At 34.9% G+C, this 18,972-nt stretch overlaps 1 protein-coding gene across 3 annotated transcripts in view; it reads left to right on the top strand.

Annotated features, from left to right (window-relative positions):
* The window catches only part of LOC141393484 (uncharacterized), an 82,569-nt gene that overhangs the window by 24,484 nt on the left and 39,113 nt on the right, over positions 1-18,972 (top strand). Inside the window, exons 1-3 of one of the 3 annotated variants that reach the window (XM_073966494.1) lie at positions 3,398-3,592; positions 3,737-4,340; positions 15,891-16,970. In XM_073966494.1, coding sequence (XP_073822595.1) covers positions 15,930-16,970 — 1,041 coding nt within the window. In that variant the 5' untranslated portion in view covers positions 3,398-3,592; positions 3,737-4,340; positions 15,891-15,929. Of the gene's footprint in view, positions 1-3,397; positions 3,593-3,736; positions 4,341-14,596; positions 14,865-15,890; positions 16,971-18,972 lie in introns of those variants that run through there. The other 2 variants (XM_073966495.1, XM_073966496.1) reach the window with 2 other exon arrangements.

Here is an 18,972-nt window from a genome sequence, read left to right as displayed (position 1 = left end):
TGGGTTTTTTTTTGAATTTTTCTTATAATTGGAGGGCGCAACCAGATAATCTCCCAAACTATTTATTGGATTGTAGAACTCGTGATTCCACGTCGTTTGATGTATATCTCATGAGTGTGCTTCATACAGCTCCCTAGTAATAAGAGTCCAAAATCGAAATTTTGGTGCGTAAATTTTCTTTAAAAACCTATTTTTTGGCTTCAAAATTTACAACTGTTACTCAGGCACCCTTGAACCCCGCGTGATTTTAGTTTTTTTACGCGCCGGAACTAATGAACCCTTCCGCGTTCAAATCCATCCACTAAAACGGCGGTTATAGATACCTTGAAAGTAGGAAATTCTGCAAAATTATATTTTGATGATTCCGCGCATTGAACCGCGATTTTCTTTGGTTATTTTTACATAAATGGAATCCTTCATACGCGATTATATTATTTTCAAAAACCGTGTGACATAAATTACCGAGATTCTGGAGTAATATTCGTATTTCGTATAAAAAAGAATTTGGTAGCACATCCGCGTTTAAAATTTGTTATAATGACGTATTTTTTATAGGCGGTCACTGAAATCGGATGTGCCTTATAATCTTATGTACATCGCGCAATTTTTACCCACATAAAGGTTTTTGAACAGTAAGATGCAGCTGACGGCACACTTTGGCCGTTGAATGAAAAGTGGAAAAATCGCTACATATTGATAGAGATGCACTCGCTGTATCTGAAAAGCGCATGCGCCTTAACTGATTTTAACGAATTCGCGAATTATACGTTTTTTAACTTTTATTGTTTATCAAAGTAAGCAAATACACTTTCGGGTTTGTCATCGCATTTTCCTTGAAGAAGTTTCAGCGAAGTCCGTCAGTCCTTGCATCGAAATTTAGCGAAATAGTAGAATAACTCCCAAAAATGTTTTTTTTTTTATTTTTTCGTATTAAACAAAAAATATATTTTTGAAATAAGATTCCAACAATAAGTTTTCGCCGTTTGTTGTTGCTGTAATATGGCAGTTATAAATCCTATCGTTAAAATTTTGGTCTCATATTTTTCTACGCGTTGTCTAGAATCTGTACGTATTTTTAATTTATTTTTCGAGTTTTATTTGGACTCTAAATTAGAATAAATTAAATTTACTCCAAGATTTTTTCAGTATTTCTTGATTTTCCGCGAAAATAGAAATACATTTAGTAAATATTTAGGCATCTACGGATAGATATTAAATGCTGTTAACGCTTTATATATACATTTTCTTATTACAGCAAAAATGGAATTTTTAAATATTTGTTCTTTATAAGGGAATAAAACCCCCCATAACTTTGGTGCGCAGCATCCAATTTTGTGAACGCGAACAGATTTGAAGCCACGACTTTTTTCTTAATCTATGTTCTAAAAATGGCGGATGTGCTCGCAAAAAATTTTTTAACATTTCTTCCAATGGAATTGCAAAAGAAATTTTAAATTTACCATATACCCTTGTTAGCATAAATGCTGAGGGTATAAAAATACACAAACATTTTTGTACCTATTACACTGTGTAATTTTTTGAGTCATGTTTTATGAACCATCTTTTATTTACTAATGTTCATATGTTGTAAAAAGTTGTTTATTGAAATCTTAGGTACATTTTTGTGGTTGACTGTATCCTTAATTTTTAGGCGGTTGCGTATCTTTGGACCAGAGTCGAAGAAAAAAGTATAAAAATTGGATATTTTTAAAAGATTTTTGCTATTTTTCCCATTAAGAACCGTTCATAGACATTTCGAATGTTCCAGAAAGTTGTTTATTGATGCCTTTGCTGCAATATTGTGGTTGATTGTTTTCTTGAATTTTGAACGGTTTAGTATCTATGGAGCAGAAGCCGAGAAAAGAGCATAAAACTCGAAATTGTTTTGCTATTTTGACCATTAAGATCCGTTTCTAGAGAGTTCGTATATTCTAGAAAGATGTTAATTGAGATCTGAGGTATATTTTTGTAGTTGGCTGTTTGCTCAAATTTGATCGGTTTTATAGCTGTATAGCAAAACTTGAGAAAAAATTTTAAAAGAAATTTGACTATGGCGATTTTGACCTTGCAGATGAAGTTTGATGGATTATATGTGTTCACAATTTTTGTTCTTTAAGACAAGAGCTACAACTTTGCCTCTAAGATAAACTCAAATTTACAAACGGTTTGGAAGATATAGTCCTGACTAAATGACCCTTTCTTCATCAAAGCCTCAAATCGTTGGAGGCCTATAACCGCGAAAGTTGTTGAGATAGGGAAAAACGGCGAGACACGTGTCCTCTCTTTTTTGGTCTTAATAATGGTTAATAATTTTCATGTTGCACAGTGTTATTGAAATATTTGTTGCATAAAAAAAAACTATGTAAAAAGCATAAACTTTGCATTTGAATTTTGCATATGCCACATGTTTTGATTGCAATTTAATTAGAAGCCAAAAATATGCTCAGTTCCAAAATTTGAAACGGACCAAAAATAGGGGTTGCATAAAATTCCGCATATGCGCAAACAAAAAACAAGGAAACTGACGAGAATCTGTTGCGAGGTTCGAAACTATAGTCTTGGCGAACAATGCTAAAATTTCTCCACTAGACTATTTTGAAAAAAAGTTTAAATGCACCCTCTAACGAGTTTTTTGTTGTTTCTGGGTGCATATGGAGGCTCAGCCTTCCAGATTCTAACTTTTAATTATTATTAAGGTATTTTCTTACGAATTGTTCTTCTTTTCTATAATTAAATAGTCATGCCTAATACAACACAGTACTCCTAAAATACGCAATAATGGACCAAGGGTCTCACCACTAATATAATTTACCGGAGCAATTAAATCACATCAAGTACAAAAGAATCTGATAATTCGTAAAAAAGTCTGCATCTGCTTCATTTTTATTTTAACCGAGGTAGAATGTTAACTTAACTAATTCGTAAAATATGAATTATAGGGATTCTACGGTATATATATTTAGTTTTTGGCCATACAACTATTAGTTTAATCTTCAAATTGGTTCCCAGAGAGCTTACCACGATATGTTCGTTAAGGGTTAATGTTGTAATTCTCGGAAAAGGAAACATTCGCATTGAAAACATTCATGACTAACCCATCCCAAGTTAAAGTGGCTACTCCGCACGTTGTTGAAACATGTACTAAATTTGCTGGCTTGTACTAAACGTCTAAGATTGGCAATGTTTTATAGCAATTACGAGAATGTGTTTTGTTCTCCATTGGGGGGCACACAACCACAAACACATTGATATACATATGTACTCACAAACTGTGAGGGTGTGTATAGGTTTGACGTTTGTTCTTCATTTCTCTTTGCACCGAAGGTAATCGGTTTTACGGTTCTGCTGGAAAACTGAAATAAGGACAAAAAGTATATTCGTATTCACACAGATGAGCAGTCGTGTTTCGTTGTTCGTGCCTGTCGCTGTGCCACAATATTGTTCGACGATACGTCCACGTTGAATAATTATTTCTGTGAATATATATTTTTTTAATATTAAGTAAATTAAATGTATAGTTTGTATTATTGTACGGATTGTGTGCTATCAGTGTTGCCTCCAGTGAAAACGAATATTACAATGACCAGAATACGTATGAGTAACATGTGTGTGTGTGTTTTATCTTATTAAATATAACTCATACGCACCGTTGTTGAAAATCTTTATTATTCATAACCGTGATTGGAGGAAGAAAAAAAAGTAATCAAGAAAAATTACGATTTTATTTTTTTCAAAGAAAAATCCCGAAGCTATGAGACATAACTGTGAAATCGTGCCATAATAAAGACTGACCGACCTCCACTTGTGCAAATTGAAAGTGTAAAATACAAAGAAAAAGATTAAAAAAGAAAAATTGAAAAATTTGAATAGAGCAGCACAGCTTATCTTAAGAAAATCAATGCCTTATTTTTTCACGTGATTTAATCCTTGTTCATCGTGTGCCTATTTGTTTTCTTGTGTTTGTCCCAAGAACACACACAGTTCCGTATGTATTTCAGTTGATTCCTATCATTGTGCTAACACATTTAAGGTCCTCCTAAAACTTCATGTTCATGTACAGTGTGTTGTGTTGTCAGTCAGTGTGTCATAGCCTTGAATGTGGATAAATGTGCAACAAATAAATTAAATTAACCTACTACTGATAACGTATAAAGAATTCATTATTAGCTACCGATTACATACGACGACCACGAAATACATAACCAAAGAACCAACCAACGAACCAGTTTCAGTAACAAATATAGCTGCTGCTGCTGCATCAATAATGATTGAAAACTCGTCTCAACTGAACCACGAAAACCTGATTCTTTTCTCCCGAAACACGTCGTTTTTGTGTGCAGGTATACGAACGGACTCATTCACATGCGACACACACATTCACACTCCAACATAAACAAGTTTTCTGTTGTGTTTGTGTGTGTTGAGTAAAGAGAGTAAAATAAATAACACTTCATCCCAGTTAAAAATATAAATCTTCATTCTTATTGCTGTTATCCACCATTCACAAAACAAAAATAAGAAACAATGAAGAGATTCCATGTTGAAGACTTGTTTTCGCATTCGAATCTAAACAACGCCGTGTTTCATAAATACCAACGATAATGTTAACCACCACAATCAAGTCCACTTTAAGCTCTTTTTGTGAAATCTGAAAGCTGCAGCACGCAACACAAGGGACATTGTGGGGACAGTGTCACAATTATTAGGTCCCCGTACAGGGTCAAGGTTGTGCCGAATCGTTTAGAAAATGTAAAATTAAAACACAGAGCGACGTTCACGCCACTTCCCATTCAGAATAAAAAGCATCTGTGAAAAGTAAAATAAATATAAAAACCTTCATATCACCGTCATTATTTAACCCTTCCCACCATATACACACATATGTGAATGTGTATATATGTGTGTGTGTGTAATTTTTTCTAACTTTTTTTTTTTTGCTTTTGTTTCGTTCAGTTGCACACATGTTTTCTTCTCACACTTGGATGAATTTCTTGGCAAAATAGCAATCATTTCAAATGTTAATGGCGAACCAGCTGCCGACCAGCCGAAGGAAATTCTATTGTTGTATGTTGTAGTAGCAATCAAATAATATAATATCCACACATACATACGTATATACGTACATATATATATATATATGGTGTTTCAAGTTCGGCCCTAGTATAGGTCATGTTCTCCATGACTGGGTGTATAGATTTTTGTGTGGCTTTGTAAACACACAACTCAATGAGTATTTTTATAGTCACTAATTGCAGCAATCTTTCTGACGCTCAGATATGTATTTTAAGTCGAAAAAATTTTCAAAAAAATATATTAAGGGTTATCATGAACGGAAATTCCCCGTGAATTTTTTCACTTTCTCCCTTAAGTTGCAACGGCGGAAAGACAAAACTCACGGGGAAATTTCATTCATGATAACCTCCATTGTGAAATCTGTACTTTCAAATGCTTCGGAGTTCTCATATTTGAAGGTTTTAGCAACGTTTTCTAACTGAATTAGATGTTAATAGACTTTTCGAAATCTCCGCTTATAATATTGTTGTTATTGGTCAATGTTTTAGTATAATCTTAAAATATCTTAGTGTAAAGCTATGCAGAGTACATACACAAAATATGTATGAACTTACTCAGAATCGTGAGTCTATATAATATATAATTGTTCCACAAACATCGCAGAATGAACAAGGGAGACTTCTCTCATATCAGTGAGTGCACCCGACTCACATTAGCTCAATAGCAATAGGTCGCATACTGTTTATTGCGAGTCCGAACAGTGTGTCTTAAGACAACACTTGCAGAGAAGTTTCACATGGCTGAATTACGCGGGAAATGACACCAACATTACACTGAGAGGTTGAAAGTTGTATGTTGCCTGCCCTGGAAATCGAACCCAGGCATGCAGAATGCAAGCGGGTGAGCATACTATTTGACCACGGTGGCATCCAAATCTCGAGTTTATAATCCTATAATTTCAAAACATAATTTCTTTTGTCACATCATTAAAGAATGGTTTTCGTCAGACACTGTTCTCACCCTTTTTATACCCTACACCACTATGTGGAAAGGTTATTATAAGTTTGTTTTGGGAAAAATTCATGTAACACCGCGAAATATTCGTCGGTGACCCCCAATGTGGTATACCAATCTTCATATCTCGACAACATAAAGCGATTTTGAGATGTGTGTCCGTTAGGCCGGGGCGATTTGAAAACCTTAATGATCCCTTCGCGTTTCTGATTCCTGGGGTTGTACTGAGCAAAAAAGTCCACTGGACCATATGTCTACGACGAAATTCGAGCCTCCCGATTTGGACTTTACATTTTTTATTGACGTTTTTTGGATATTTTGGCATATGACAGCCAAACCATTGAGATTTTCGATCCACCACAAAGACAAAAATTGTAGCCAAGACAGTAATTGAAAACTCTCTAATACATCGCAAAAGCATTGGAACGCTCCTTCAGGCAGTTTTGGCCTTAAGAATGTGCAAACTTTTCGGAAAATGTCGATAAAGGAAATTTGCTACAAAATTTGACCCGAAAAATATTCAAGAGTTCTGATGCAAAATTATATCGTGTTGAGATCCATGGACAACGACAACGCCTTTATTTCGTTTGGGTCACTTCGTTTTATTTTTCTATAACCGTAAAAGTAGTGAAAATCGGGGTTTCTAACATTTTCAAATTTAAACGGGCATATCTTATTTTTTCCACAACGGATTTCTTTTGATCCTTCTTCCTTTTAAAGGGGTGAATACTGTCTTTTGAATAAGCTGTTATTATTTTAAATCGGTTAACAAATGGCTAAGTTATAGTGGTTTATGTCTGAAAACCCCCACAAAAACCCTATAAAGGAATTTCTCATAATTTTCAAAATAAATATTGAACAAAACAAAAAAACATTATATTTTTGAAAATTATGAGAAATTCCTTTATAGGTTTTTTGTGGGGTTTTTCAGACATAAACCACTATAACTTAGCCATTTGAAAACCCCCACAAAAAACCTATATGTCGGTAACTCAAAAAATTAAATTGCCAACGTATCGCGATCAAACGATTGTGGTCGAAATATTAAAAATTGAGCACACATGTGCTCATCTGACGTGGTCAGATTCAAAAAATTACAACAGTCGTGGTAAAAAAAAAAATGATCACTCTTGTGCTCATGTTGATACCATACGTTTTTGATTTTGAATCTACTTTTTTCACTCTGTGCGTATAATATTTATAGTTGAACAAATTCAACTTTGACAGATTTAATAAGTTTTGTATTTATGTGTATATATTTTTTAATTCGAAAACAAGACATAAATGTGGGAAGTAATTAGTCTTCTTTACTTCGATAGATCGAACTCTTGTCCACAGATACTAAACCGTTCTATACTCAAAAGAACAATCAACCACAAAAATATAGCAAAGATATCAGTATACAACTTTCTTGAACATACGAACTGTCAGTGAAAGGTTCTTAAAGGTCAAAATAGCAAAAGTCTTTAGAAAATATTCGATTTTTATACTTTTCTCTGCTTCTGGTCCATATATACCGAATCGTCCAAAATTTAAGAATACAGTTAACTACAAAAATGTACATAACATTTCAATAAACACTTTTTTAGAAAATATTAACTTTCTAGGAACGGTACTTCAAGCTCAAAGTTCCACTATATTATCTCATTCCTTCCTGTTCAGTTCCTTTCAAATTTTCTTGAATTTTGAACAGTTTGTTATTTACAGACCTGAGTAGGGGAAACCGTTTACAATAATTGATTTGTTTGTGAATTTCGGCTTAAAGCATCATTCCGAGAATGTTCATATGTTCTAGAAAGTTGTTTTCTGAGATCTTAGGAGATCTATTGACCAAAATCGGTGAAAAAAACTATAAAAATCGCATATTTTCTAAAGTTTTTTTTTTGTTCAAAGGGAGTTCGGATTTTCCACAAAGTTGTTTAATGAAATCTTTGCTACATTATTGGGGTTGATTGTTTTCTTGAATTTTGAATGGTTTAGTTTCTATGGAGCAGAAACCGAAAAAATAGGATATAAATACATAGCATTAGTTTTGCTAATTTGACCATAAAGAAGCATTTCTATAGAGTTAGTATGTTCTAGAAAGTTGTTTATTTGAGATCTAAGTTACATTTTCGTAATTGATTGTTGCTTCAATTTTGATCGGGTGAAAAGTTTTAAAATAAATTTGACCTTGCAGATGAAGTTTGATGGAATTTATGTGTTCCCAAGTTTTGTTCTTTGAGACAAGAGCTACAACTTTGCCGGTGTGATAGAGCTGGCAAACTATCGATATCGGTCCCATTAGATTTTTTCGACATTTCCGTTTTAAACTGTCGGTAAAATCGATACTATCGTGGGTTTGCCACGTTTATTTATTTATTTAGAATCCAATAATATATGTGGATTATGGGATATTTTTCCTTCTTGTTTATTATTTATTTTTCTATGAGTTTTAAACATTTTACTGAATTTTTAGGGAAACAATGGCATCAACTTGCGTGGTTCGGATTTTGCTTGCCTTTTTGTGCTCCAGGAACTTTAGTAGTGATTCTTTAGTGTTGAATTCATAAGTTGTTGAAGTGCTTGAACTGACGTTGTTAAACTTCCCTATATACGCTATTTCACTTTCTAAGCTTTTAGCGGCTTGATAAGCGTTGTATTTAGAGCGGAGTCCTTCTTTCTTAAATCTGGATGTTGTAATCTTCCTAAACTGGAAGCCGTATGTTCTTCGTATGGAAATAAACGTTGATGTTGCCAAAAGAACTGAAGATATGTGTTCGTTTGTAGCCAGAATTCGGTCAACCATTCCTAAGATTTCAATAAACACTTTTTTAGAAAATATTAACTTTCTAGGAACGGTTCTTCAAGCTCAAAGTTCCTCTATATTTGCTAATTCTTTCCCGTTCAGTTCCTTTCAAATTTTCTTGAATTCAGTTTGTTATTTACAGACCTGAGTAGGGGAAACCGTTTACAATAATTGATTTGTTTGTGAATTTCGGCTTAAAGCATCATTCCGAGAATGTTCATATGTTCTAGAAAGTTATTTTCTGAGATCTTAGGAGATCTATTGACCAAAATCGGTGAAAAAACTATAAAAATCGCATATTTTCTAAAGTTTTTTTTTTTTTGTTCAAAGGGAGTTCGGATTTTCCACAAAGTTGTTTAATGAAATCTTTGCTACATTATTGGGGTTGATTGTTTTCTTGAATTTTGAATGGTTTAGTTTCTATGGAGCAGAAACCGAAAAAATAGGATATAAATACATAGCATTAGTTTTGCTAATTTGACCATAAAGAAGCATTTCTATAGAGTTAGTATGTTCTAGAAAGTTGTTTATTTGAGATCTAAGTTACATTTTCGTAATTGATTGTTGCTTCAATTTTGATCGGGTGAAAAGTTTTAAAATAAATTTGACCTTGCAGATGAAGTTTGATGGAATTTATGTGTTCCCAAGTTTTGTTCTTTGAGACAAGAGCTACAACTTTGCCGGTGTGATAGAGCTGGCAAACTATCGATATCGGTCCCATTAGATTTTTTCGACATTTCCGTTTTAAACTGTCGGTAAAATCGATACTATCGTCGGTTTGCCACGTTTATTTATTTATTTAGAATCCAATAATATATGTGGGTTATGGGATATTTTTCCTTCTTGTTTATTATTTATTTTTCTATGAGTTTTAAACATTTTACTGAATTTTTAGGGAAACAATGGCATCAACTTGCGTGGTTCGGATTTTGCTTGCCTTTTTGTGCTCCAGGAACTTTAGTAGTGATTCTTTAGTGTTGAATTCATAAGTTGTTGAAGTGCTTGAACTGACGTTGTTAAACTTCCCTATATACGCTATTTCACTTTCTAAGCTTTTAGCGGCTTGATAAGCGTTGTATTTAGAGCGGAGTCCTTCTTTCTTAAATCTGGATGTTGTAATCTTCCTAAACTGGAAGCCGTATGTTCTTCGTATGGAAATAAACGTTGATGTTGCCAAAAGAACTGAAGATATGTGTTCGTTTGTAGCCAGAATTCGGTCAACCATTCTGAAGGCACTATTCCACGGAATTAGAGAGGAATCCTTCTTTCTTAAATCTGGGATGTTGTAATTTTCCTAATCTGGAAACCGTATGTTCTTCATACGGAAATAAACGTTGATGTTGCCAAAAGAACTGAAGATGTGTTCGTTTGTAGCCAGAATTCGGTCAACCATCCTGAAGGCACTATTCCACTGAGTTGGTACTTGTATGAGATTTAACGGGTTTTCTCTATCTTACGCCATTTTTAATTGTTCGTTTGTTATGGTACTTGATTTAGAAAACGTTACAATCCCCTTGCATTTAGAAAGGATCGATTTTATAATCGGTTGTGCTAAGCAGTCATGAGCAAGGGACGTGTCTTTTTTGATGCAATTCGCACGCTTTAATCATTGTGCTGTCAATGTCAGTTACAATGATTGTTTAAACTACGTTAAAACTTATAATATGATTGATTATGTGTATAAGAATTTCCAACCCTGCAATTTTACTTAAATTTGGCATCATTGATTGTATTCTTATTCTGTCAATTTTGTAAAACGTCAAATGTAAATTAATAAAATTCGGCCTCTTTTATCCACGGCCACCGAAGGAACCACAACTCAGCTCTAAGGGAAGTAATAAAAAACTATAATCTTAAACCTTACTTGGTGTTTCTCTTTTGTTCAACCCCGCTAAGGTAATCATTAGCCACACTTCGATGGCTTTTGTAGTGATTCTCCTATCTCTGGAAATTGCATGCCTACCCTCTCTCTACCAGGTTTTAAAGGTTTCAAACAGTACCAGAAAGTGCCCTCTTTTCTTTTCTTTTGCTACTTTGTACATCTCAGCCATATATATATTCTTCAATGTATTCTCAGATGGTAAAACATAGCGGGGGTCCAAACATTTTACAACATTCTGGAATCCTTTATCCTCTGCAATGCTGAATGGTTGAACGTCGAAATCATGGACATTAGGGCAGAATCTATTGATTTTCGGAAGTGGAGTCATTAAAAAATGGATTTACTAAAAAAAAAAGTATCTATGGTGTTAGTAGGTTTATGATTTTGACGATAGGTTGGATCAGCCCGTTTTAGAAGGTCAATAAGATTGGATGTGTTTCCGCTAGTCTTATAAATATTGGAACACATGCGACATTTGGCATAGTTACCATATTTTGCTTTTAGAAAATATGTCCATACTTCTAAACCCTTTCTTTTCAATGTTTCCTTTTCTGGAATCCTTTGATTTATTGAGGAACTTGTCCATTTCGCATTGAATATTCTTAATCTCAATCCTGTTTATAGTAAACAATATGAATAAACGTTTGTTGCACTAGCACTTTCCCAGATTTTTCTAGCCAGTTTATGATTTTATTCATAGCGAATCACTAATTAAAAAGCGATAATGATGTGAAATAAACACAATAAATAGTTTGCATTTTAAGCTTGCAAAAAACTTTATGAAATCTTTTTATCAAAAAGAAGCTTCCAGAAAGAAGCTTCTTCACAATTTGCTTTAAGAAATTTTTTGCTGTTGCTTCTTGTTCTTCTTCATTTGTGATGTCTAACATTTCGATAATATCGATATAAAAAACTACTCATCGATGTTGGCGTAAACAATTAACTATCGATAATATCGATAGTTACATCGAAGATTTGCCAGCTCTACTACTGTGTGAGTAAATCAAATTTCTTAACGGTTTGGAAGATATGATCCTGACAAAATGAACCCTTTTGACATCAAAGAAACCACGAAAGTTGATGAGATAAGGAAAAACGGCGAGACACGTGTTTTCTCTTATTTGATCTTCTTTCATGCTATGTTGTCGGAATAATGGTTAATAAACCATGACTGAAAAAATGTAATGTTAATTTTTTTCACAACTTACTCAACTAAAGTTACTTTCTAGAGTAAAGAGGCAATTTCTGATTTCCTTTTGTTGATGTGGTCATAGAGCAGCAAGAGTGCCCCGTTTTTCCAATAGAAAATTAAGAATCTATGAAAAATGTCTAATATAATATATATACTATTTGTAAAATTCGGTTTTTATTGAAAATAAATTTATTCTATTAAATAGATACCACAAAGCCGTTTTTCTATGAATTTTTCTTGTTTTCTTCGCAAATGTCAGTTGACATGACAGCAGAACGGAAATGTTAATTGTATTTTATTCAATAAAAACCGAATTTTAGAAAAAGTAAACAAAGTAAAGCAGTGTGGTGCGTTCAAAAATGCAGTAAAATGACACGTCTCTTTTTTGACAATGTCAGTATTGCCACACATATTGACTTTGTCTTCACATTAGTTATCACTTGCTGTGCCAATGTTGCATTTATGAAATCAGTCATAGTTTACGATATAGATCGCCGATTTGTTCCAGAGTTTGCCTGATGGAAATCCAATACATATCGAAACTTATACTACTTCCATACTTCCATTATGTATATTGGAATGAAGCAACAAATTTCGGCAGTTTTACCATTTAAAAAAGACGGCGGGAACACAATAGTTGTGTGCATTTTGGATAAAGGATATTGTCTAGAATTCAATTTAATATCATTGATGCCATCCTACCCTCTATATATATATGTATATATGTATGTACCATGTATGTACATATTTCATATGTCTATGGTTTCTTCTTGGTCATTGTCGTTAATTACTAACGAAGCACAAAACAACAAACTACTCATTAATTTATGATTGTGCATATATATGAACGAACATATGTATGTACATAAGTATGTTGATGTCCAACGAGTGTATTCTATGCGGTTCAGCACACGGTAGTATGGTGTCTCTTATACTTCATATCTCTGGCAAAAAATCTGTTTGTAGTCTCTACTGCCCATAAACACATAAAACTGCAAAAAGCAAAGCAACTAGGCTTTCGAATAATCTTTAGCCTAGTTGCTTACGTAGGCAGAATTGTGTACATATTTACCGTGGAGGAGGGTCTTGTTCATTTGCATTTTGTTTGCGTCGTTGGATTCTTCCTCTCGCTCGTTGTTTACATCACGTGTGGATGTGTGCCTTTGTGTGTTCTCAGTCCATTTTAAGCAGAATAATTAAAATTTATCCATTGTTTACCCTTTAAAAAGAGCCTTCATACAAGTGTCGGTATAATTGAGTTGCAGAAGTAGTTTACGGTTGTAAGATTATAGAAGTACATTTGACATGTCCCAATAGAATAAACAAAAATACAAATATGTATGTACATATGTGATAAATATCAAAAGTGAAAAACAAGAGGTTATATTCATAATACATATCCTACAAAGTAGTAAAAATAATTTGGGTACATGTACATTTAGATTTCATAATAAATATTTGGGGACATAATAAGAAAGTTTTAATTGCGCTCTACAATATTCTTGGTCAAAATAGTTTTGGAATCTGGAAGATCTCCAAAATAATATACATATTTGATTTAATGTTTCAAATTGTTGTTGCATTTCCCCAATCGTAACCTTTTCATTGCCTTTAGCCGTGTCAATCTCTACCATTGACTACTTGTTGGTAGTGCAGAGATCTGTATGAATTCGGATGTGCATTTGTGGACGGACATGCTCAGATCAAGAGAATACCAATATGATTTTATAAGGTCAATATAATATATTGCTTGTTCCTTTAAAACAGTGCCGCTCATGCTATTAGCCTGTTGTATGTACATTAGGGTAGCAATTTTTTTTTTTTTTTTTTGAAAAACAACAATTTCTGAAAATCGGGCCAGATTTTAATCTTAGCTATATAATGGAGCCCAAATTATCTGTAATTGGTCATATATGCATATTGGAGCAAAATCTGACCCGATTTTCATAAATTTTTCTAGGATTCGTTTTTAGACACAACAATGAACTGGTAAAGTTTTTTCATCGATTGGACCATAAATGCAGCCTTTAGAGCATTTTCGTGAAAATTTACCATTTGGTCCCATACATATTACTATGGGAAAAATATCCCTCTGTGGGCACGGGTTAACGTTAACCGATCGCCATAAAATTTCATATATAAGGGTTTTGGATCAAATGGAAAAAATTAGGGGTAGGGGTTTCAAAAAAACAATTTTGTCATTTTTGGGCCGCCCTAATGTACATATATTCTGAATCGAATAACAATCATCTGATGGTTAGTTATTGTTATTTTTATTCAAGTACACTGTAAGTGAGAGAAAGAAGCAAATATAACAACAACAAAGATATCGTGGCGCTGCTTTAACTTAAAACTTTTCTATTATTCATTTCTCTTTACGTTCTTCAGTGTATCTCCCTCAGATTGGATTTCAGTAACAGGCTGTGTCAGAAAAAATCTGATTTCTAGAATATTTTACAGTCGACAATTAAATAACGAATTTAAATTATTTTTTCACTTTTTCAAAATATTATAATGTCGATAGAGGTCACCATTGCATGCATCACATCGAAGCATTTACAAATTATTTCCCAAAGTAGATAAGACAAAAAATATTTTTCTAAATAAATGCGTGCAAATTTTGTTTCGGAACGGTTTAAGTTACAAATCTTTGCAATATTGTTCTATTATTCACCAATTACCACATATCTGAATTAATTTTTTTCAGCCTGTATGTATGTATTTCTTATCTGATGAAGTATATAGATAGTTTATAAGACATTGCACATGTTTCTTTGACGATGAACGCAATATTTTTTACATATATGCAAAATAACTACTACTACATACATAGAGTCTCATTGTATTGCGATTGAAATGAATACGAACTTTAAAATTTGCGTGATATTAAAGGTGGTGGATCTAAGCAAAAACAGATAAAGCTAATAAATATGTCGGGCGTTTTGAACGGAGCTTTTTAAGAAGCCAGTTAACAGGTATGATCCAGACAACTTTTGCTGGTTCCCACCTCATATTAATAACATTTCATATATAAACGAGTATGCGAATTTAGGTAGAGAATACAACTGCCGGTCACTGCAAAAATTTTCCCACTTCCGATTGGCGGGAACGTGCGCTTGATCTTATAGTTGGTAGAAGTATTATAATTTTTTTTATTGAATTAACCAGCTTTTGTAGGCAAGACGAATATTTTATATTTCATTACTCCATTCCGAGATCCCATACATATTAACAAACATTAGATTAGAATAGAATAGAGTAGAAAGGACATTCAAAAATTCAATGATTCCTGTACATTAGTGGGTCCCAGGAAACTTTGGGTGAGGAGGCATGCCCAAACTTTGTTAGAATCATTTGCAAGGCGTGCCTCCCGAAATGGGACAACCTAGTGTACACATGTATGTATATATGTATAGTCCGACAATACTATTGCGCATATCCGCCTTTGTACTTTGTGCTCTCTGTTCAGATGCAACATAATTTGGCCAACATCATGGGACAAATTTTCCATCGATATATATGCAAGTTCAAACACGGTATGTGTTCCTTAATTTGGTAGTATCCAATTACAATAAATAGTCAGTCAAACGTTCTGATATTAATAGTTATACTTAATAGTGTCATATACATACGTATATTGTATATGCTTTTAAATTTTATTGCAGATTCAGTGTAACGAAAACTAAAATCTAGATTTAAAAATATTTATATGTATATATGTAAATGCGTATTTAAATGTAGTATAAATGCTGCTTAGTAATTGTAGTCAATAGTATTTCGGTGCCATTCATTTTAATGGTTCACATTCCTATTAGGAAAGTTAGATATAGAAATAGATTTAGCCTCATTTAAGGGCGTTTCCATTCAGCAATATTTGGTGGACAGAAAAGATATTGTGGGGAAGAAATATTCTTGAATTTTAAGATCTATCGCAACTATCGCGTTCGTTTTACAAATCAAAGGTGCGCAATCGTTTATTTTCCTTATCCTGTGTACTATAGCGATATAAATCCCGGTAGGAGTGGAAATATTGGAGAGAAATGTATGCGGCTGCTGGCGGAGCCAGTTTGGCATCGCGCCAAGCACGACAGAGGCAGCGTCAGCAAAAGAAATCGCAACAGCTACAGGCAAAACTTCATCCACCCAAGGCGGCGTGCCCAGCGGTTATCGAACATGGCGCCTCAACCCCGACGCGTCACTCTCGACAATTTCATCAGCTGTCGAACAACTATCTGCGAACACCACAGGCGCAGGGTCGCAAGCTTAGTGCAAGTTATACGGCGCAATCGAAGCTTTTACTGCCAATCGATGAGGGCGATACACAATCGGTTATGCATATGCGAATTCACCCGCACCCACATGCACATGGACATAGTCATCATGCCCACAGTCATAGCCATCCGGAACACCAGCATATGGTCCCCTATACCGGGCATCATCATGGACGCGTGTCTCCGAAACTTGTACACCGCCATTCTGGCAGTAGCGGAACGAGCTTTCACCATTCCCATCTACCGAAATCGGCAACTGCCACTTTACCGCTTGTCTCACAAGTCGAAGCCACACCACCGACGTCGCCATCGGGCGTAGCCGCCGCCGGCAAGCCGGATGATGCGACAGCTCTCCCACCAACGACATGTCAGGAGGCTGGTATTCCTTTGTCCTTTCATGACAGTATTATTGTGACGCCGGCCACGCCCATGGCGTCGCCCGGACACGTGGCCAAACCACACGATGAACTTCCTGATGCTGTAGCCGAAAAACAACCACTCACCGCAGCCGCCGACTCGTGTGATGACGACGACCATATGCATCCACCCACCGGACCCCTAGAACGCAAATGCAGTGTCTATCGCATGAGGCGCAGCGACGCCTTTGAATATGATCCCCCAGCTGCAGTCACTGGGGTTCGGAGACAATTTAAAGAGCTTCAATTCAACCAACAGAACCAACACTACGAGCCTCTGCTTACCGATGATCCGCATCTCATATTCAAGGGCCTGCCATCGACCACCGTCGGTCGTAAAATCCAAATTTGCGCCTACTGTGAGGAAGGTATTTGCGTCTGTGAACACATTGAGGTAATTACCACCACCAGCCAACAGAGCGAAGCAAGGCCGGCCCTATATACTGCTACTACTACTACTACTACCACTGTCACTACCACTCCTACTACCATATTCTCTCTATGTTGTACTCTATCCATTTAAATACCCACACACACACATATATACACGTACACACACTTTGACATGTTTTCTTGCTATATGAACCCGTTTTGAATCTGCCTATTTTTTAGTTTCTCATTTCTTAAGTGCCAATATAATTTATTTTTAATACCAATGTATGTGTGTGTGCGCGATTACATACACAGAAATAAAACAACAACAAACAATACGACTAACTTTTCAACAAGGAACACACCTAACAGTGTACACACACACACACGCAGATCTCAATGTCTTCGCGTATATTTGTATGTGAATTCTGGTACACATGTACGTGCGATGTGTGTGGGTGTGCGGGCGTGTGTGTACGAATGTTTGGCTGTGCACCTAATTCATATTTCACGATATCAAACACTTACACTTCCGCCGACAATACCTTCCGACCGACCCAACCGACTATGACGCCGACACCAAATTCGCCATATTCATTAGCCTACTACTACTACCAATTTCTCTCATTTATGTTTCAACCAATTTTCTTATTTCTCAGTGTTGCATGTTTGTTGTGTCATAATGCCATTTCTTGTTTCTTGCATGTCATACTTTTCTTTGTTACTTTTACTATGCTCTATGTATCCCCCATTACCCTCGGACCCCACGGCCCCATGTCCATGTTGATATGATGATAACTCCTATTTGGGCTCTAGAAAGAAAACAGTAACAACAAAATAACAGCAATTACTACAATTCGTGTTTGGGACGGCTGAAATAGTTGCTTTGTGTGCGGCATAGGGGAGGGCAGGTGGTTTTGGGTTGGAGCAGGATTGGGTGGTCCACTGTTTTTGTTACAGGCGCAATGTCAATGCTAGCGGCGACCACCAAAGCTTCTATCGCCATTCCCATCTCGTCACTTTCTGCTAGGCTTTGTTTATTTGTTTACCTTTTTTCGTTTTTGCGATGTTTCGTGTCGTTTGTCGTTTTGTTGTTCTTGATGTTGCTTTTAATTAGTCGATATATATACAAACATATATACATATACTATAAATATATACTTAAGTGTGGATAAGTGTGTTGCCGGAAGCATGCACCGCGCATAGTTAACGAAGGGGAAATCGATGACAACAATTGCATGTCTGCACCAAGTAAATGGCTAGAATTTTTCGTATAATGCTAAACTAATAAATATAACCTACATTCAAAAATACACACATACATACATTCGTGTGTATGTAGTACAAAAATGGTGAACAAGTTAATAAACATTTGCCAGACATCTACGTGAAGTCTAATATTTGTTTGTGGTAAGATTTTTTTGTGATAATAAAGCTCAATTCATTCATATGTATTTCGTCACCTTAAATGGCCAAAGACGTAACCATAATTTTACAGGAGAAGCAAAAAAACTTTACAAACAGTTTTCATGTTTTATAAAATACCGAAAATTGTTTGCATCATATTTTAAGACGTTTATGAAATGTTCAGAAGTTGTATGAGTTACGTCTTTTGGTGTTGTTTTTTTTTCTGAAAGGCCAAAAGGCGTAACGTACAATCTGTTGAGTATACACACATTTAAAGAAACCAGTATAAATTAGTTAGCGATTTATTGGCCCGCCTAACTGCGTGACTTAAGACTATTTCAATGGAAGATATTTAAAACATTTGATCTTGAATCTTATATTTACTGTTATATTCATTGACAAAATACAGAGATCAAAAATTAAGTGGTGTGTAACATTTTAAATATAAATATTAATTTTCCTAAGGAATGTTGTTATACTAGCAGTGACGAACATTTGGAAGTAACTTTTAAATGTTGCAGGTGTTAATTTTTCTTTCACTTTTAGCCTTTGTGTGCAAATCTGTTTCAAAATTTGTTTGGAAAAATTGTCTGTGGTAGAGTCTCGTAGTCGTCAAC

The sequence above is a fragment of the Musca autumnalis genome, unplaced genomic scaffold (genome assembly GCF_047663935.1).
Source record: "Musca autumnalis isolate F117 unplaced genomic scaffold, ASM4766393v1 scaffold_2, whole genome shotgun sequence".
NCBI lineage: Eukaryota > Metazoa > Arthropoda > Insecta > Diptera > Muscidae > Musca > Musca autumnalis.
The sequence above is the reverse complement of the archived record's forward strand: the minus strand, read 5'-3'. Positions and strand labels throughout refer to the sequence as shown.